General features: G+C 39.0%; 1 protein-coding gene across 2 annotated transcripts in view; it reads right to left on the bottom strand.

Moving 5' to 3' along the window:
- The window catches only part of Naa80 (N-alpha-acetyltransferase 80), a 43,834-nt gene that overhangs the window by 9,673 nt on the left and 16,816 nt on the right, over nucleotides 1-17,345 (bottom strand). For both annotated transcript variants that reach the window (XR_014443488.1, XM_083137723.1), the window contains exons 3-6: nucleotides 15,619-15,761; nucleotides 10,568-10,643; nucleotides 10,079-10,199; nucleotides 4,020-4,295 (exon numbers count right to left, since the gene is read on the bottom strand). Coding sequence is in view for 1 of the 2 variants with exons in the window: in XM_083137723.1 (XP_082993849.1) it covers nucleotides 4,029-4,295; nucleotides 10,079-10,199; nucleotides 10,568-10,643; nucleotides 15,619-15,761 (607 nt within the window). In the remaining variant the exon portion in view is untranslated. The remainder of the gene's footprint in view (nucleotides 1-4,019; nucleotides 4,296-10,078; nucleotides 10,200-10,567; nucleotides 10,644-15,618; nucleotides 15,762-17,345) is intronic.

Here is a 17,345-nt window from a genome sequence, read left to right as displayed (position 1 = left end):
TTCTTTTACACACTGAACATTACATCCAAATTTATTTCAAGCTTATCCTTATAATGAATGCAAGAGAATGGTATCTATTTACCACACACAGCACAGGACAGTACAACATATGCCATACTTCACACATGAACTCTGTCACAGCAAAGATTTTAAGAATTCCTCCCCGTCTAGTTTTGTAGTACTCAAGATGACACTTCAAGTTTTCTTTTATCATGCAAGGATGTTTAAGTTTTCCTGGTTGTGGACAGGCTCAAAGCCACAGAACGAAGAAACAAACCCCAGCCGCAAGGTAAAAGTCTGCTTTTTGTTTTGTCTGGCAACAAAAAAGGAATTAAGAGAGGCAGCGGGAACAATTTGCCAATCTCATCGTAAAATCGCTAAATCTGGTACAGCAGGTGCTACAGTTGGCTGTCATATACATCATTAAGTTAAAGTTTGTGTAATAGTTTCCTCACACAAACTTTTACGTGAATGTTTTGTCAACATGGAAAATACACTCTGTCATCAATTAAGCATGTGTATAGTGGAGTTTGAGTTTTAGCAGATCCCAATTGTTGGCAACACTGAGGAGATCTCTGGAATGAACTAAAGACCTCTTTGTCCAGCATTTGGGCTAGAAGCCACCAGAAATACATCATGGGTAGGTAAGTCACTGAGCAGGTGCTGGTTGGGGAAGAATCTTGAGGAAGAAGTCTGTAGCATGGTTCCTTTTCCCCAATCGTTATGTGAGCGGGAAGCATCAGTCACATTTGCTAGTCGATTATTTCCTGGATTTTTGTTTGGGCTTTGGAGATAGCCTAGTTAGGCTAAAATATACATACGGTTCTGATAATTAGAGTAGAATTTAGTAACATGTTTTACTTGTAATCTCAACCAAAAACAATCCAAAAATTGCAACGAGATAGTGGTAAACACCAAATCTACTTGAAAACTGTTCAAAACATGGTCCCTTTCCTGAAGTACAGGCTGCTTCAAAATGATGTGAACGATTTCAACTCCTTATATTTTTTATTTCATCCAAATTGCTTTAAATTTTACATGTAATTCCTAAAACTGTCCAAGTTTTTTTGATAAAATTTTGAACACAGTATCTCACAAATGTGTCCTATGTGAGCCCCATTTATTACCCTGCATACATCAATTCGGTAATCAAATTCCACCCAGACCCGTTTCAACATGTCTGCATCAACAGTTTGCACTGCAGCAGTAATGCGCTCTTTCAATTCATTGACATCTGCGGGTAGAGGAGGTTTGTACACAAAGTCTTTCAGATGTCCCCACAGAAAAAAATCACAGGGGGTTAAATCTGGGGATCTTGGTGGCCAATGCCCAAGCTCGCCCAATCCAGCAGTCTGGCAGTCTGTTATTAAGGTGATTTGTAGTAAGCATGTGTAGGAATGTTTGTCCCGTCACAGTTTCTTCGTGAAAGGAGTACGGACCGTACACTTTGGTAGATGAAATGGTGCAAAACACATTAGTCTTCGGTGAATCACACAGAACTTCAACGATTTGACGAGGATTCTCAGTCCTCCAGATGGGAACATTTTGCTTGTTCACTCTTCCTGTCACATGGAACGTAGCCTCATCATTGAAACAAAGTTTGTGAATAAAATAATCATCACCACTGCATAACCCATAGAAATGACTCACAAAACTTTTTGCGGGACGTGTGATCATTAGGTGTTAAATGTTGTGACAACTGCACTCAATAGGGATACATCTTTAAATGCCTACGCACTACGTGCCAAACAGTTGCTCTAGGCATTGTTAGCTTTTGACTCACTTTCCTTGTAGACTTTTGGGGGCCACGTTGAAAACTAGATCGAACTCTCTCGAAATCTGCCTCAGACGTGGACGGACTACCGGATGATTTTCCTTTGCAAATGCATCCCGTTGTCTTGAATTTATCATACCACTTACGTATGGAGTTCTTGGATTTTGGTTCTTTACGAAACTCACGCTGAACACTAACAACAGACCGACAAACATGAAACTGTAGGACGCAAAAAGCTTTCTCTGCACCACAGGCAGCCATCTTGGAACTTATCACCCTGCCACCTAGTGGAGAAATTTGGAACTACTACGACCATTGCAAACAAAACTCGAGGATATGGTTGAAAGTATTTACATATAACTTTAATTGTTGATAAAGTTTTATCGCTCCTGGAACGGTTTCTTATCGTTCAAACCATTTTGAAGCACGCTGTATTTAATATTAAATTTCTACTGTAACTACTGGTAATACTCAATATACTAAACTGAAGTATAGTTGGTCCCCAACAATTTTTTTTTTTTAATCTTCCTTGTCCTTTTTTTCTTTCCTCAAAAACCTACATTTAGTGAACTGCTACAAAAATGTCGATTTTCCCAGATAAACAGTAAATTCCCTGACTTCTCCAGGATTTCCAGACTGACACCTTCATTATTATTACAACTGCATATAAATTTTGCATTATGCATGAAATTAGTTTGCATCATAAAATGACAAAATGGGTAAGAAATACCATGTTTTAGATTTTCATTCTCTATACGTTTCTTCCTAATTGCAGTAATCTTTCTTATGAAACTTTTAATCTGGCATACCACTAAACCAAAATTCACACTGTTTCTGTCAAATAAGATTTTCAATGGAAACATTTACATTGTATGATTACATACAGTCTAATACTAGTAACTAATGATTACACAATTACTAAAACTGTACTTAGATTACCTTATTTTACTAACATTAAAATACAAAACTTATAGTTATGCATTAATAATGTGTACAAAAAGTGTTTGGGAAAAAACTGCAACTTATGACATATTAGTGTAATTCATTATTCTTAAATATAGGAACCTTATGGTAATGTTTTTTATTGCAAGCACACACTAACTATGATTTGATTTGCTTTATTTTACTTCACTTTTTGTACCACTTTTGGCTAATTTGCGAAGATGGGGATGGGGATTTTATTCACAAATAAATATCCATGCTCAGGCCAGGATTCAAACCTGGGACCCCTAGCATTGTAACACGATGTGCTAACCACTCTGTCACAGGGCCCGGCACACTGACTATGAAAATGTGCCTTTAAAATAATGGTAGAAGCAAACAAACAAGTTTAAAATGAAGTAATTGATCAAATAATGGATGAAATCTGTGCAAGTAATGCAGTTTCACTAGGATGTTGAATGTAGCAGTCCGCGAGGCCCAGTGACTGATTGACTACCAACTGTGGGCCTCACTCCCACCTGCTGAGGTGGGAGATCATCCAGCGAGTTATGGGGTGACGTGTGGTCAGCACGTCGAACCCCCAGTCATTGTTATATGCTTCTGTGACCAGGTTATGCCTCTCATTCATAGCTCCCCAATGCTGGGTGGCCACTGGTCCCATACACAGGCCGAAATCTTAGGAGAAAAGTTGTTATGCTTCATCCAGGAGACTCGAACCTGTGCATGTCCCCTAGCCAGAGCCATGGTTGGTTCATTTCTTGTGTTAAGTCCACTATATGCACAGTAAGGCTAATCGGGACGACCTACAGTTTAAAGTGGGATCAGAACCTCTATGTGCCTCCAACGGGTATCAAACCCAGGATCCCTTGATTACAAGGCGACGACTCTACCACTGTGCCATCAGGGAGGCCCATGCACAGTCATGGTGCAGGACAAGTTAAATGCATAATTGTTTCTACCATGAAAAAGGTTCAACTTCATGCCACGTGTTGCCAGCATTCTAACTACTTAAAAAGACAGGTACCTTAAAAACTATCCAAATTTTGAAACTCACCTGGATTTTTTGGGCTTGAGAAAGCAGTAGCCGTTACATAAGGTAAAATTGATAACACATTAAAATACAGGATAAAAACATTAAAATTCCCATGTGTAACAGTTTCTCCTTTTTTAAAACTCAAAAGAACCCAAATGGGTTTGAAAATTTGGATAGGTTTTGAGGTGTCTCGAGTTTTTTCTACTATTTATAACTTTGTACACCAACAATATTTCATATAACTAAATATTCCATGATGGTCAAACTTACATGACAATATCAAGAAGAAATATCCTTATTCATAAAAACTTTCTTAAAATTATTCATTGGTATTGGAACTGTAGGTTTCATATTCTGTCTGATCCTTGCTGTTATGTAGCTTGTTATTGGTCGTTGTTTTTGTGGTGGTGGTGGCGGCGGAGGTGGTGCTGGTACCATGGGGGAAGAATCCGAAGATATTTGCATGGCTTCTGCCTGCTTTGCCAATGCTTTCACTGGTAGCGACATGCTTGCCTCTCCCTCAGATTCCTCACTGGATGCACTCTCCTGTAAGAGATATATGTCTTAACAGCTGTGGAATCATTATCACAATTAATGTACAGGGTGGTGAAAAAGTTAGGAGACTATTTTTTAAAAATGTTTCAACACCATAAAACTGCTCTATAAATATATAAATCTAAATCACTAACTTTCCCAAAATGTTTATTAGACTAGCAAGAACAACAAATAAAATTATAACAAGCGCTCAAAGTGGCTTCCTACTGCTTCAACATACATCTCCAAAAATGATTCACAATGGTCACGTACTGTTCGAGAATAATTTAGTCTCGTGCACATCGTAATGCTATTTTGAGTGTGTCTACTGATTAGTATGGAATACGAGAAATCTTCTTTGCCAAAATTGACCCCATGGAGTATTCGATGGCATCCAAGTCCTGCAAATTCGATGGCCAAATGTACTTGCCCCAAGCACCATGAAATAGCTCGTCACATATTGCAATTGTTGATCGAGCTGAATATGTTGGAGTGTCTTGCTCAATCATGAATCCATCTTCCCCAAAGTGCCCGGCTGCATACAATTTGAAATTCTAATTGATGAATGTCAAGGTGTTTCTGTTTCACTAATGCCATCCAAACCATCACAACTTTTCCAGCAGCAGAATTATTCTATCCTTTCTTCAGCAATTGACGGTGTTTTTGATGATTTATTTATTGCACACTCTCCATGGTGGAATTTTCAATCAGTAAAAATAACTTTTTGAAGATGAGAACCAGCGACCAACTGAAGCAAACAACATGCTTTTTCCAGCCACTTTTGTTTCACTTCATCGCTAAAGAATTGAACGTGATCACACTTTCTAGTTTAAAATTAAATGGGGAATTAAAAAAACAGCGAACATTTAAAAAAATTTAAAAAGTCTCCAAACTTTTTAGCCACCCTGTATAAGCTGTGAAGAGTACAAGAGACATTATTACTGGTCTCTCACATTTGTGGCATCAAAACAGACAAAATAAAAAATCCACGTGCTGCATACTACTACCATGCAGGAGACCCAAATTCCAGTCCTGAGATAGTGTTCTCAGTTTTGAACAATGTCCCTGCTAAAAGTGTCTCTAGAGCTCACCCAGCCTCTCATCGATTGGTTCATGGCGGAAGGTGTTAAAGGCAGTCAGAGCATGATGCTCATCACATCACTTACAATATCACTCTCATGCCCTCCCCTCCATAGAATCCTTCCTCAACAACAGACCAAAACCCCACAACCTCAGAACTAATTTCCTGACCTGTCTAGCTCACCTTGTCCTCATGTGCAACAACTTCACCTTCGAGGACAAACACTCTCTCCAAATCTGGGGCACAGCCATGGGTACCATAATGGCCCCATCCTATGCCAACCTGTTCATGGGCAAACTTGAACAAGAGTTCCTGGAGACCCAATCCCTCAAACCTCTCCTCTGGCTCCATTTCATCGATGACATCTTCATGCTCTGGACACATGGAGAACCTTCCCTAACCACCTTCCTAGACCAACCAAACCACTTCAGCTCCATCAATTTCACCTGGACCCACTCCACCAACCAAATCACCTTCCTGGATGTGGATGTGCACATGAAAGAAGGACATGTGGAAACCTCCATCCACATCAAACCTACCAACCATATGCAATACCTACACTTCTCCAGCTCCCATCCATTCCACACCAAGAAAGCCATCCCATTCTCCCTCCCTCAACACCTCACCCACTTCCTGACAGAACTATAACCTCGCCTACACCAAGCCTTGGCCAACCGTGGCTATCCTTCCACCCTGGTTACTAAACAAATATCCCGAGCTGCTTTATACACTCCCACGAAGAAACCTGCCACCAATCCCCCTGCACTTGTCACCCAATATAACCCCCACCTCAACAAAATCAGACACACTGTACGTTCCCTCTTTCCCATCCTGCACAGTGATCCTGACACCAGAAATATCTTCCCCGACAAGCCCAGAGTGGTTTTCAAACGCCCTCCCAATCTCCAAAACATCCTGGTCCACCACAATCCACCTACTAACAATCAACTCGTCCCCGCCCACAAATTCAACCACCCAAGGTGCAAACCCTGCTCCATATTTGTCACTTCCTGCACCCTCCAGATCTATACTGACACTGGCAAATTCACCCTCTATCCCAAAGGCACCTGCTACAGCTCTAACCTAATTTATATCCTCATCTGCAATATCTGTGAGAGATTCTACCGGAGGGAAACATCCACAGCCCTGTACCTCCGCATCAACAACCACCGCTCCTCCACCCAAAACCTGGACTTTGCTGTTGCCATTCACACCAATCACCACATTATTCCCTTCAATGACTGCTTCCAGGTAGCGATCGTTCACTCCTTGCCCCAATCCACCAACACCTCAGTACGTAGAAGATGGGAGAGGGCCTACATATCAGCCATGAGTGCAACCACACCCCCTGGCCTGAACAAGGCCACCCAGTAATGCCCCTCATCCCCATTCCTTACCCTCATCACCCCCCCCCCCCATCACTCCCAGTTTTCAACAAGCCTGGCAAAAGAACTACCTACTTACTTTTTTCTCGGCCTGGCAACACTGCAGGTCACGCTATCGCTTCGTTCTTATCACCAAGGTCTACACCTTTTCGCTACTCCTGAAGATGTGACACGCTGTCACGAAAGTTTGAAGTTTTTCTGCATGTGGTGTGTGTTTCCTCGCTTCTCTTTCACTTTTGATTTAGCCCTTGTGTCCCTCCTTCCTTTTATCATATATATATATATATATATATATATATATATATATATATATATATATATATATATATATATATATATATATATATATATACACACACACACACAGTGATCAGAACGCTACATTTTAAAAGTAGCTTCGCTACAGCTGCTGCTACTTGTCCAAAAATGTAGCTTCGCTACAGCTACAACTACATTTACTAAAAAGTAGCTCGCTACGCTACTCATGTGCGCTACTCGCTACTTCGCTACTTTTGCGCTACTTCTGCATAAGAAACAAAAACTTGAAACAAGCACATGGATATTCAAAAGAAGCCCCTAGTATGATAGTTGTACCGTATCAATCCCTAAGATTGTATGTTTATTTTATTTAAGTCTCTCTGAACGCTTCACGTTGACCAAGGCATTCACTTGTTTTTCTCAGCTGTCTCAAACCTCTCAGGCATGTTTACAATGCATTGAGTTGTGTCATGCAAACCTCCTGAGCATTCAGGAAACAGGTAATACTTCTGGTTATAGAGTCAGCGGTTTGCATGGTAGCAATTATAATAAACACGATTCGGCATAGAGGAAGAGCTTGATGGCCTGGGAATATAGAGGGGAGACAAGCTGAGAGGAGACGGACTTTTGGGATTGAGTGGAGAGAGGAAGGTGGTCAGCAAGGCAGTAGGTCAGAGGTAGAAGGATGCTTTGGTCAGCATAGTGGAGAAGCTTACAGAGGACTTCGCTTATTTTGATTCAGCTAAAGACTTCAGATAGACAGGTAATTATCCTACACCCAGCCATGATTCAGGTTCAACGGTTCGCAAAACCCAACGAGTGACCATTGTCTTTTCTGTAGTCTAGTTCCTTAGTGTAATTTTGTACCTTTCGCATTGCCAAGCGATAACTCGCCATGCTAATGACGAGTGGTCTCATCAAGGATGAATGATGACCAATTTACATCACCCCAGCAATTAATTGCATAAACAACTGGTTCAGATCCCTTCATTCTTTAGAATGACACGGTACTTACTGGAAAATACGATCGTAGATCGTTACACGAGCGTAATTTGTTAGATGTTTGCTCTAACATTGCGGATAGCTGGGGGGTGATTCTTTGTATAGCTAAATGAGCGACAGGTGGAGATATGCTTTATGTAAGTTTCCTGTTGGGAATGTTTCCCTGGAGGCACAGTGGAAATTTTGTCATCTTGTAATCAAAGGGCCCTAAGTTAGATACCTGGCGGAGGCACTAGTGGTTCAGATCCAGTCTGGATGAGCTTGTCTCTGTGCATAAAGTGGACTCAAAACAAAAACTAGGAACGACACATAGTTGGGAAGATGGATCCTCCTGCTCCTCCATTCCCCACACTGCTCATCATCATTCATCATTCTTCCTCATTCTCACAATTAGCCAAAAGTGGCAGAAAGTGACTCTAGATAAGAGAATAACAAAATAAACCATTCATCCTCATTGCAATGATTAGCAAAAGTTACAGAAAAGCGACGTAAGAGTAGAAGAATTACATACATTTGGAAACTGTATATTAACTAAAGAAAATTATCGTTTCTGCAGAAAAGTCAATATCTCGTACATAATTTTTACAATATCATAAAATATATTGAGGAAAGTGGTGTGTAAACTCGAGTGTTCTAAACGTATTGCAATTTTAAAATTTCTGAACAAATATTATATCGAAAAATATTAATTCCAGAAAGTGTATGTCTATCATTCTTGTAACAATAATTTCTTGCTGGTGAGATCCTATATGCTAACAATGATTAATGCTGAACCATTGATTGCTGGCACTATTGCTTTGTCATTGTAGTGGAGACTGGATCGCTCGTTTTTGCGCTGCAAGTTATGTTTTACGCAGAGATTAATGACATTTACTTGCCTCTTACACCATGGATATAAACAGAGTTTGTTCCTGGGGTGGCGCAAATGAGGCCTTTGTTTTAGGGTTGCCGCAAACGAGGCATGTTTCTCCCGAAAATAGCGATGCAGCTGAAAATCGTAGCCGTTAGCCAGAATATACTGTATTCATATTCGCCAGTTCAGTTTAGTTATCTGGATATTAGATTTATCCTATACTAAAGAAATATATTACGCAGATACATATAATCTGCGATATCAAGATATTTATAATCTAGATTGTAAGTATTTCCATGTAATAGACTGTCTTTATGAACCTCCTACAAAAGTAAGCGTTAATGTCGATTTGTTTTAACGCTGTGGTCACTTTCGAAAGTTTCCTCATAATGCAGAGACGAAATGTAGCTGTAGCGAAATTTTGCTACAACTACAGGAATTTTGTAGCTTCGCTACCTTTACAACTACAATTTAAAAAATGTAGCGCCGCTACAGCTACCGCTACAAATTTTGTAGCTAGCTACAGTAGTGACGCTACAAGTAGCGCGCTACTTCCGACCACTGTATATATATATAGTATTATCAGAGATTGAGAATTTGTGTGTCCCTGCCTCCATCCCCTCTAGTGGACAGGAAGGGGGGAAACATAGAAGGAATGATATTTATATAAAATAAGAATTCTGAAAATGTAATATCTACGTAAATTAAAAGTAGTTGATTGATTTAGTTTATTTTACTTCGTGTTTTGTGCCTCTTGGCTAATTTGCGAAGATGGGGATGAGTGATGAAATTGATGAATGGCCATTCACAAACAACCAAGCCCGAGCGGGATTCGAACCCAGGACCCTTGGTGTCGCAGCGCGATGTGCTAAAAGTAGTTGAAAAGTGCTCAAGTGTATAATAAGCACAAATAAAAAGTTACTTAAGGAAAATCAGACATTAGTTCAAACCAAGGTTAAGTCACCATGAGCAACAAATGTAATGCTTTTCTCTCTATTTTCTAAATCTAAGGGAGATTTCAGACCAAAAGGACAAGCAACACGTGACGCATGCCAATAAACATAATTTCACAATACAGTGGCATGACAGGCTGCACAAGCATGCATTCGTGAAATACTCAAGCGACACAAGTTGCCTGTCACTTTGGTGTGAATTCTCCGTAAGAAGTATTGCAAGTTTGGAGTAAATTTTTTCGTGGGAAATATGAAAGGCTTACATTATATCCTAGAAAGGTACTGCACCCATATATAGACACAGGTTGGCACTCAGTGTAGCCAAGTTGTCCATAGAATCCTTGCTGGTCATGAGTTGACAAATACATTGTTCTGAAGCCACAACTACAGGAAAAAGGAAACAAATGGAAGTCACAACTTAAAGCTAACTTTATTTAATGGATTCGATTGCTGTGTCGAACCACCATATACCAAAGCTTATAAGAACTTTACCAATGGAATTCAGGAAACAGCAAGAATGATGCTTAGAAATGTTACATTTGTTTTGAAGTGTAACACAAGTATAAAGTTTTGTTTAACAATTGAGTAAGAATAATTTGTACAAGAATTTCTCTCCATTACAACAAATGTAATATTATGTAAATTTTAATTGAACGTTTTCATACAACTACATTTATCATTACAAAACAAAACCTGAAATGCATGAGAATCTAAAGTTCAGCTGTGCACATGGATGATATAAAAACACTCACCATTTTGCATAGTTTTCTGTTTCATTCATTAGATATCGTCCAAGTCCCTTTCCCCTCCAAGTTTGGTGTATTACAACTGTAAAAAGGAAAATCAATGATTAAATATTTGTTGCATCAACAGACACCTTAAATTCTCATCAAGGCTTGATAAAGTTGGGCTCCTGCCTTGTAACTTTAGACTGAAAAGATTTTTTTTTAAAATTGTACCTTGTGGGTTACCCACAGCATTGTAAGGTAAGATAAAAGTTCCCCATGCATATAGCACCTTGCCACGAAGGCACATTTAGGGGATGTGTCAGTGGCGCCCCACACATTCTCGATCTCGGCCATTTTCTGAAGGTGATGTGATCAGCACCACACTCCGGTTGCCTCTACCTCCAGGTATCCATAGATTTGAGGCTGGGTGAGCCCCACAGCCACTTTATGCGGGGGACAAGCGGGGAAAATTCAGACCTTAGATCACCCACACTGAGAACCGAACTTACGTCTCCTGCTTGGCAGTAAGATGTCCTACAGACTAAACTACCATATTGTATTTGAAGAGCTTGGGTGTAAAACTTGGTAATTGACATTGTGGTTATTTCTGAGTTCATTAAGAAAAAAAAAGTTATTAGAAGCTATACTGTAGATAAATTGTTTTCATGTTGTGTTTACCAATTTCAGAAGGCTTCACTCAGTCCAATGCAAATTCTATGACATGGTACTCTCACTTGAGAATTGAAGGATGGCACATTTTACTTCGTAACTCAAAAATTACCAAAATGTCACTCTCCATGTTTTACACCCGAGCACTTCATTTAACAAAAATGTGAGGACTGATACAGGCTAATGCCAGTCTCACATGGTACTTAAGTGCATCCTCACTTCCTGCTCACTCACTCATCGTTATATACTCGCATTCACTGCTACAGGCTACATATGCTACTTATTTCAACAGTGCCTGATGCTATTTTCTTATTATTTCTGAAGAGAACATTATTTTCTCTCATCTTCAACAGTTATTAGCATTTAAACTTGTGAAGTGGTACATCATGTTTGTGTAGTTGCCATTTTTAAAGACTGTGCAACACCCCCCCCCACTCCCCATTTGCTACCTTCACGAACTAAGGATGTAAAAAATCTTATGGTAGTTTCCATTTGGAGGTCAATCGGCAAGTGAGGACGTACCTAAGTACCGTATGAGAGTGGCTTGATATACCACATGAAAAAGCCTTGTGTGAACAGAATTTTGCAAGATGTCAAACAGTGCTTCAATCAGAGGCATCTCGGGCCTCCCCCATGGCGCAGTGGTAGCGTCATTGCCTTGTAATCAAGGGGTCCCGGGTTCGATACCCGGTGGAGGCACAAGTGGTTCGGATCCCACTTTAAACTGTAGGTCCAGTCCTGATTAGCCTTACTGTGCATAAAGTGGACTTAAAACAGCAACTCAAGCTCAGAGGCATCTCCTGAACGCATGCGTCAATTGTGGGAAAAAGGACAGCTTGCTCTGCGACGACAGTAATGAGCATTTCTACATTCTAATTTCTTCATTTAGGAGAGGTATTTATTTTACACGAGAGTGCTCAACTAAGCTTATATTACATTTCTTGGATCTGAAGTGAAAGAAAGTAATAATTCTTTTCCCACAATTGACGCACTTCAGATCCAAGAAATGTATCTTAGTTGAGCGCTCTAATGTAAACTAAATACTTCTCCTATATGAAGAAATTAGAATGTAGAAATGCTCATTAATATCATTGCAGAGCAAGCTGTCCTTTTTACCACAATTGACGCATGCGTTCAGGAGATGTCTCTGGCTTCAATGACCATCTTTTGACTTCAATGCCATAAAATTAGATTCATCCAAGGTTGAAAACTGTACACAAGATCAGGATCACTGTTATTATCCCGAATCACAGAACTTACTGTTCAAGGCACTGCATCTTGCCTTTCAGAAACTGGACAGGAAGTGTTGAGAAAAAGATTAAACAAACGTTGTGCAGAACAAAGTAGGAAGATTATTATTTCTTTTGGAGGAGCAGTCAACCGTGGCAGCTCATCAGATACTACAACATGTGCATTGAAGAGAATGATGATCTGGCACAATATAATGTAAAACGTTGCACAATTAAGCAGGATTTAGATCACAGTTTACAATTCATCCAATCTCAATAGTTTTGGCAATAGACCATATTAGTGTGATGTCACGCTTGAAGACTGAGTCTATACAAACGAGCACGTGGATTTAGCCTATTCAAAACCAATGAGTTTACCATTGCAAAGGGTAACTTTAAGAATCATTACAGCATTTATAAAACAATATTGTGATGTGTATCGTACATCAATGTAAAGATGAGATTTCGGAGAATACGTCAATATATTACAAGTACCTTAGACAGGAGAATAAAAAGAATAAATGAATTAGGAAATCGAGTAAAGGAAATGCTCCTACCAGCTACCGATCTGAAACGGCAGCTAATAGGCAGCATCGCTGTAGTCAAGTGAGGCTCATGAACTTCCATCATCCCTTGAATCCTTCTCGTAGTTGGCGAGTCAAAATCGGCTGTGTTTGGAAGTGGTTCGGAAGAAGAATGGCAGGAATTTCTTTTAAAAAATGCATGGTTTCCATTTTTCAGTTATTCTTTACCTAATGCTCTGTAAGGTATAAGTAATATATAGACGTATTCTTCAAAATCTCATCTTTACATTAATGTATGATACATATCACGATTTTGTTTCAAAACTGCTGTCACAATTCTTAAAGCTGATCCATACGATGGAAAATTCAATGGTTCTGAATAGGAGAAAACCACGTGGTCCATTTGTTTGGACTCAAATCAGGCTCAGTCTACTGTGACATCACCACTATGATCCATTCTAACTACCTCTGAGGAAGTCATCACCTCTACTGAACAAAGGACAAACTAATTGCCACACTGATGTACATAAAGCATGATGTCTACAATATTGTAAAAACAAAATTCCTTGACTTTTGTTCCAGGTTTTCCAGACCACGTCATTAGGGCAATTCACGTATTTACACATGTGTAAGAAGGTCACTACAATTTAGCTAAACACTGCACTTAGAATCCAAGTTAAAAATAACGAGAAGACAAACAGAACAGAAACTGACTGTATTATGGGTATACATAATATTTGCCATGCATTAACTAATGGTAAACAAAGATTTTTATATATATAAAAAAATCATAATAATTATAGCATAAATAATACATAATTGTAGTAAACTTTAGTAATATATGTAATAATCCTAATATCAAGCAAACACAAGTGGTAAATGCCAATAGCCGCTTACTGTAGTGCTATTTGAAAATAGGGTAACACTTTGAACTAGTCAAAATGGATTTCTTCATTTTTACAGAATAAACTACTTAAGCAAATCACTTTCTGTAGCATTGTTGAAGTTCCCAAATGTATTTTTTGTCACAGTTTCATCTTTTTTAGCGATAACTCATGTTTATATGTATAAAAATATCGCAATTGCCGTTCCTTCCATGTACTTCCTCTACGAGAACCGGATGTTCCATGCGTTTAATGATGTAACCCACTGTTACTGTTTCCAACCACCCCGTGTTTTTTCAAGAAGATGACGTAACCCCAAATTTTAGCTATGCTTGCCTAACCTAACCTTACCGTGAATGGTTCATGGGGCTATCTGTGAATGGTTTGTGGGGCTACCCGTGCATGGTTCTACGACCCCAAATTTTAACTATGCTTGCCTAACCTAACCTAACCTTACCGTGAATGGTTCGTGGTGCTATCAGTCAATTTTAGGTATTAGCATAATTTCAAACACGGGCAAAAATAGAAAATTAATAACATGGAAGTAGGTATTTTTTGGTTTAGAAGGTTGGAAACACTGCATACCCACTCCAAATCGACAAAACACAAGCACAACGCGCGATGATCCAGAACGCTCGCACCATATTGTGTGTCACGGAAGCGAAAAAAAGGAACAATAATAATTACTCGTAATATGAAAAATTGAAATTATTTTCGTGAGAAATTCATAATTACACCTTATAGAATGTTCCGCAATGCAGAATAAGTTAAGTAGCAATGTTAAAAAGGACGAAATAAATGAGTTATAGGTTAATAAAGTGTAGTTTGTCCACAAAAAATTAAAAAATTCTTGCTAGTCCTTTTTTCTTTGTTCTAAAACAGACTTTTAGTGCACTAATACAAAAAGTGTTGATTTTGCAGGAGTAAATTCCCTGATATTTCCAGGATTTCCAGACTGGTAGACATCCTCATAAAAACCTCTAATATGATAATTCTCCGCAACAGTGATTTGTAAATGACCTTTATGTATACAAATAAATGTTGATACGTGTAAAATGTATGTAAATTCAATTCTGATTTGTTAATGGTTTTTCCAAATTTGTTAAAATCTCAATGTTCCTACTGAATACTTCTAAATTTTGGCAAAACTGGATGGATAGTCAAATCGATAGATAGAGTAAAATTTATTGATTGATTGATTTGGTGTTTTAAGTCCACTTTATGCACAGTAAGGCTAATCGGGACTGGACCTGCAGTTTAAAGTGGGATCCGAACCATACTATGTGCCTCCACCAGGGATCGAACCTGGGACCCCTTGATTACAAGGTGACGGCACAACCACTGCGGCTTCGGGGAGGCACTAGTAAAATTTTATTAGTAGCGATAATTGGGCAGCTCGGGAGTGAAACTTGATAACCCACACTCAATTCAAAATTGAGTTGACATTGGATTCAGTTGTGAATGAAGTTCCTTCAGTACCAGGCTACCAGGTGACGGTCAAACATACGGGAACATCTGTGTAACTCAATGCAATGGATGAACTTTCATCTGTGTTTTTCTCGGTTTTATACTGGGTTATCAAGTTTTCCTCCCAAGTTGCTAAATTATGACATGAAAATATGCATTATAACATGTTTACCAAGAACGTATTCCTTGTGCTTTGTGTATATAAAAAATACGATGAAACATTTGAAAACAAATAAAAAATACAAATAATTATGCTGCAAGAAGTGCAAGGTTTTATAGTATAATTGAGAATAAGTAATTACCTGACTCAACAAAGCATCCTGATGGTATGCTTGGAATTAGTGAAATCTTGCTGTGTCCTATAACTGCAATACCATCACCAGATTTGTGCACCAAGACTAGACACGTTGGAAATGCATCACATGAGGCTTCTAAACTCCTTAGCCTGTAAACAATAAAATAGCTTTCTGATCTTATGTTAAAGAAAGAAAAAAAAGTGTTCCCCTGTGCTTAGCACCACGCCATGAAGGCGTATAGGGGGTGTGGGGGTAACGCCCCACACTTTCTTGATCCGGACGTGAGTGGGGGTGATGTGATCAGCATCACGCCCCTGACCGCCTTTACCCCCCAGGGTTTCCCCCAGGTACCCATGTTATTCGACGCTGGGTGGGCACCGGGGAACGTTAGAAAAGTTCCCAGAATTGAACCGGCTGGAGATCGAACCCGGGACCTCTAGCATGGTAGTCAGAAGCGTTGCCGACTGAGCCACCGTGGCCATCTTATGCTGCATAAATAAATTCTAAGCATGACTATGCAATACACGTTTATGATAAAGTAATATTCATCTTTTTAGAGTTCATAAAAGGATTCATGGTACACTTTCAATACAATACACGTGGGATATACAGTTTTTGATAACTTCATGTCTGGAAATTTCCTCTGTTCTGAGTTAGACGATTTCTTTCTTGCTTCCTTGTGATGTGTGACAAAGAAGATTAAAATGCATTCTTTTCTAGTTAGATACGGTAAGTTATTTGTTCAAAGTAGACAGACATATTACTTTATATTTGAAATATGATAAATTAATTATAATATTCAATTATAAAGTTTCTTCCTCAAAAATGTGTACAAAAAAGTTGTATATGCCAGCAAATATGGTAAGTTTTACTTCATAATTATATACCATGCTTGCAGTGACGGTGATTGGGGGACCCTTAATGCTAAGTATTGTCTACCAAGAGAAAGTAAACTGTTCTTCCCCCACCATAGTTCACCCAAATGCCACTACCTTTGCTTGATATCTTCACACAAAAGAGTAAACAGATTTTCTAAAAGAATTTTAAACCTTCTTTCACAGTATGTGTGATACATTAGTGTATTTCATACCCCCACTGCACTGGTGCAATAGTAGTTGAGTTGAGATGGTGTTTTAAGTCCACTTTATGCACAGTAAGGCTAATCAGGACTGGACCTACAGTTTATAGTGGAATCTGAACCACTAAGTGCATCCAACGTGTATCGAACCTGGGACCCCTTGATTACAAGGCAATGATGCTACCACTGTGTCATCGGGGAGGCCGTGGTGCAATAGTAGTGTGTTAGAAGGTGTGGTAACGGTTCAGTTTGTTTTATGATTTCTCCTAGCACAAAGACTAATTATCACAGAATTTTGGAAATCATTGTCCCACGAAATTTGAACCTTCCTTAAAGTAATGAGCACTGTTTGGACTCGAAAAAAGTTATTTATGTTGAAAAAAAAAACAACTTGAAAATTACCTTACGCACTTCTCCGTCGACAAGCGACAGTAAATTCGTAGAAGCGTGGGAATGAATGTAGAAGTAAATCGGAACCTTAATAAAATGCATTTAGGGACTTTATTTTAATGCTAAGGGAACCAAACCTAACCACGAAAGCATATATTGAACAAATCTTAAGTAATCTCTAAAACTCCGCAGTATGTGTTAACAGACGTACATCGAAATTGATCCATGTAAAAATTGCATTCGTAGCATGATGAAATCGCAATAA

The sequence above is a fragment of the Lepisma saccharinum genome, chromosome 16 (assembly GCF_977018435.1).
Source record: "Lepisma saccharinum chromosome 16, izLepSacc3.1, whole genome shotgun sequence".
Lineage (NCBI taxonomy): Eukaryota > Metazoa > Arthropoda > Insecta > Zygentoma > Lepismatidae > Lepisma > Lepisma saccharinum.
The sequence above is the reverse complement of the archived record's forward strand: the minus strand, read 5'-3'. Positions and strand labels throughout refer to the sequence as shown.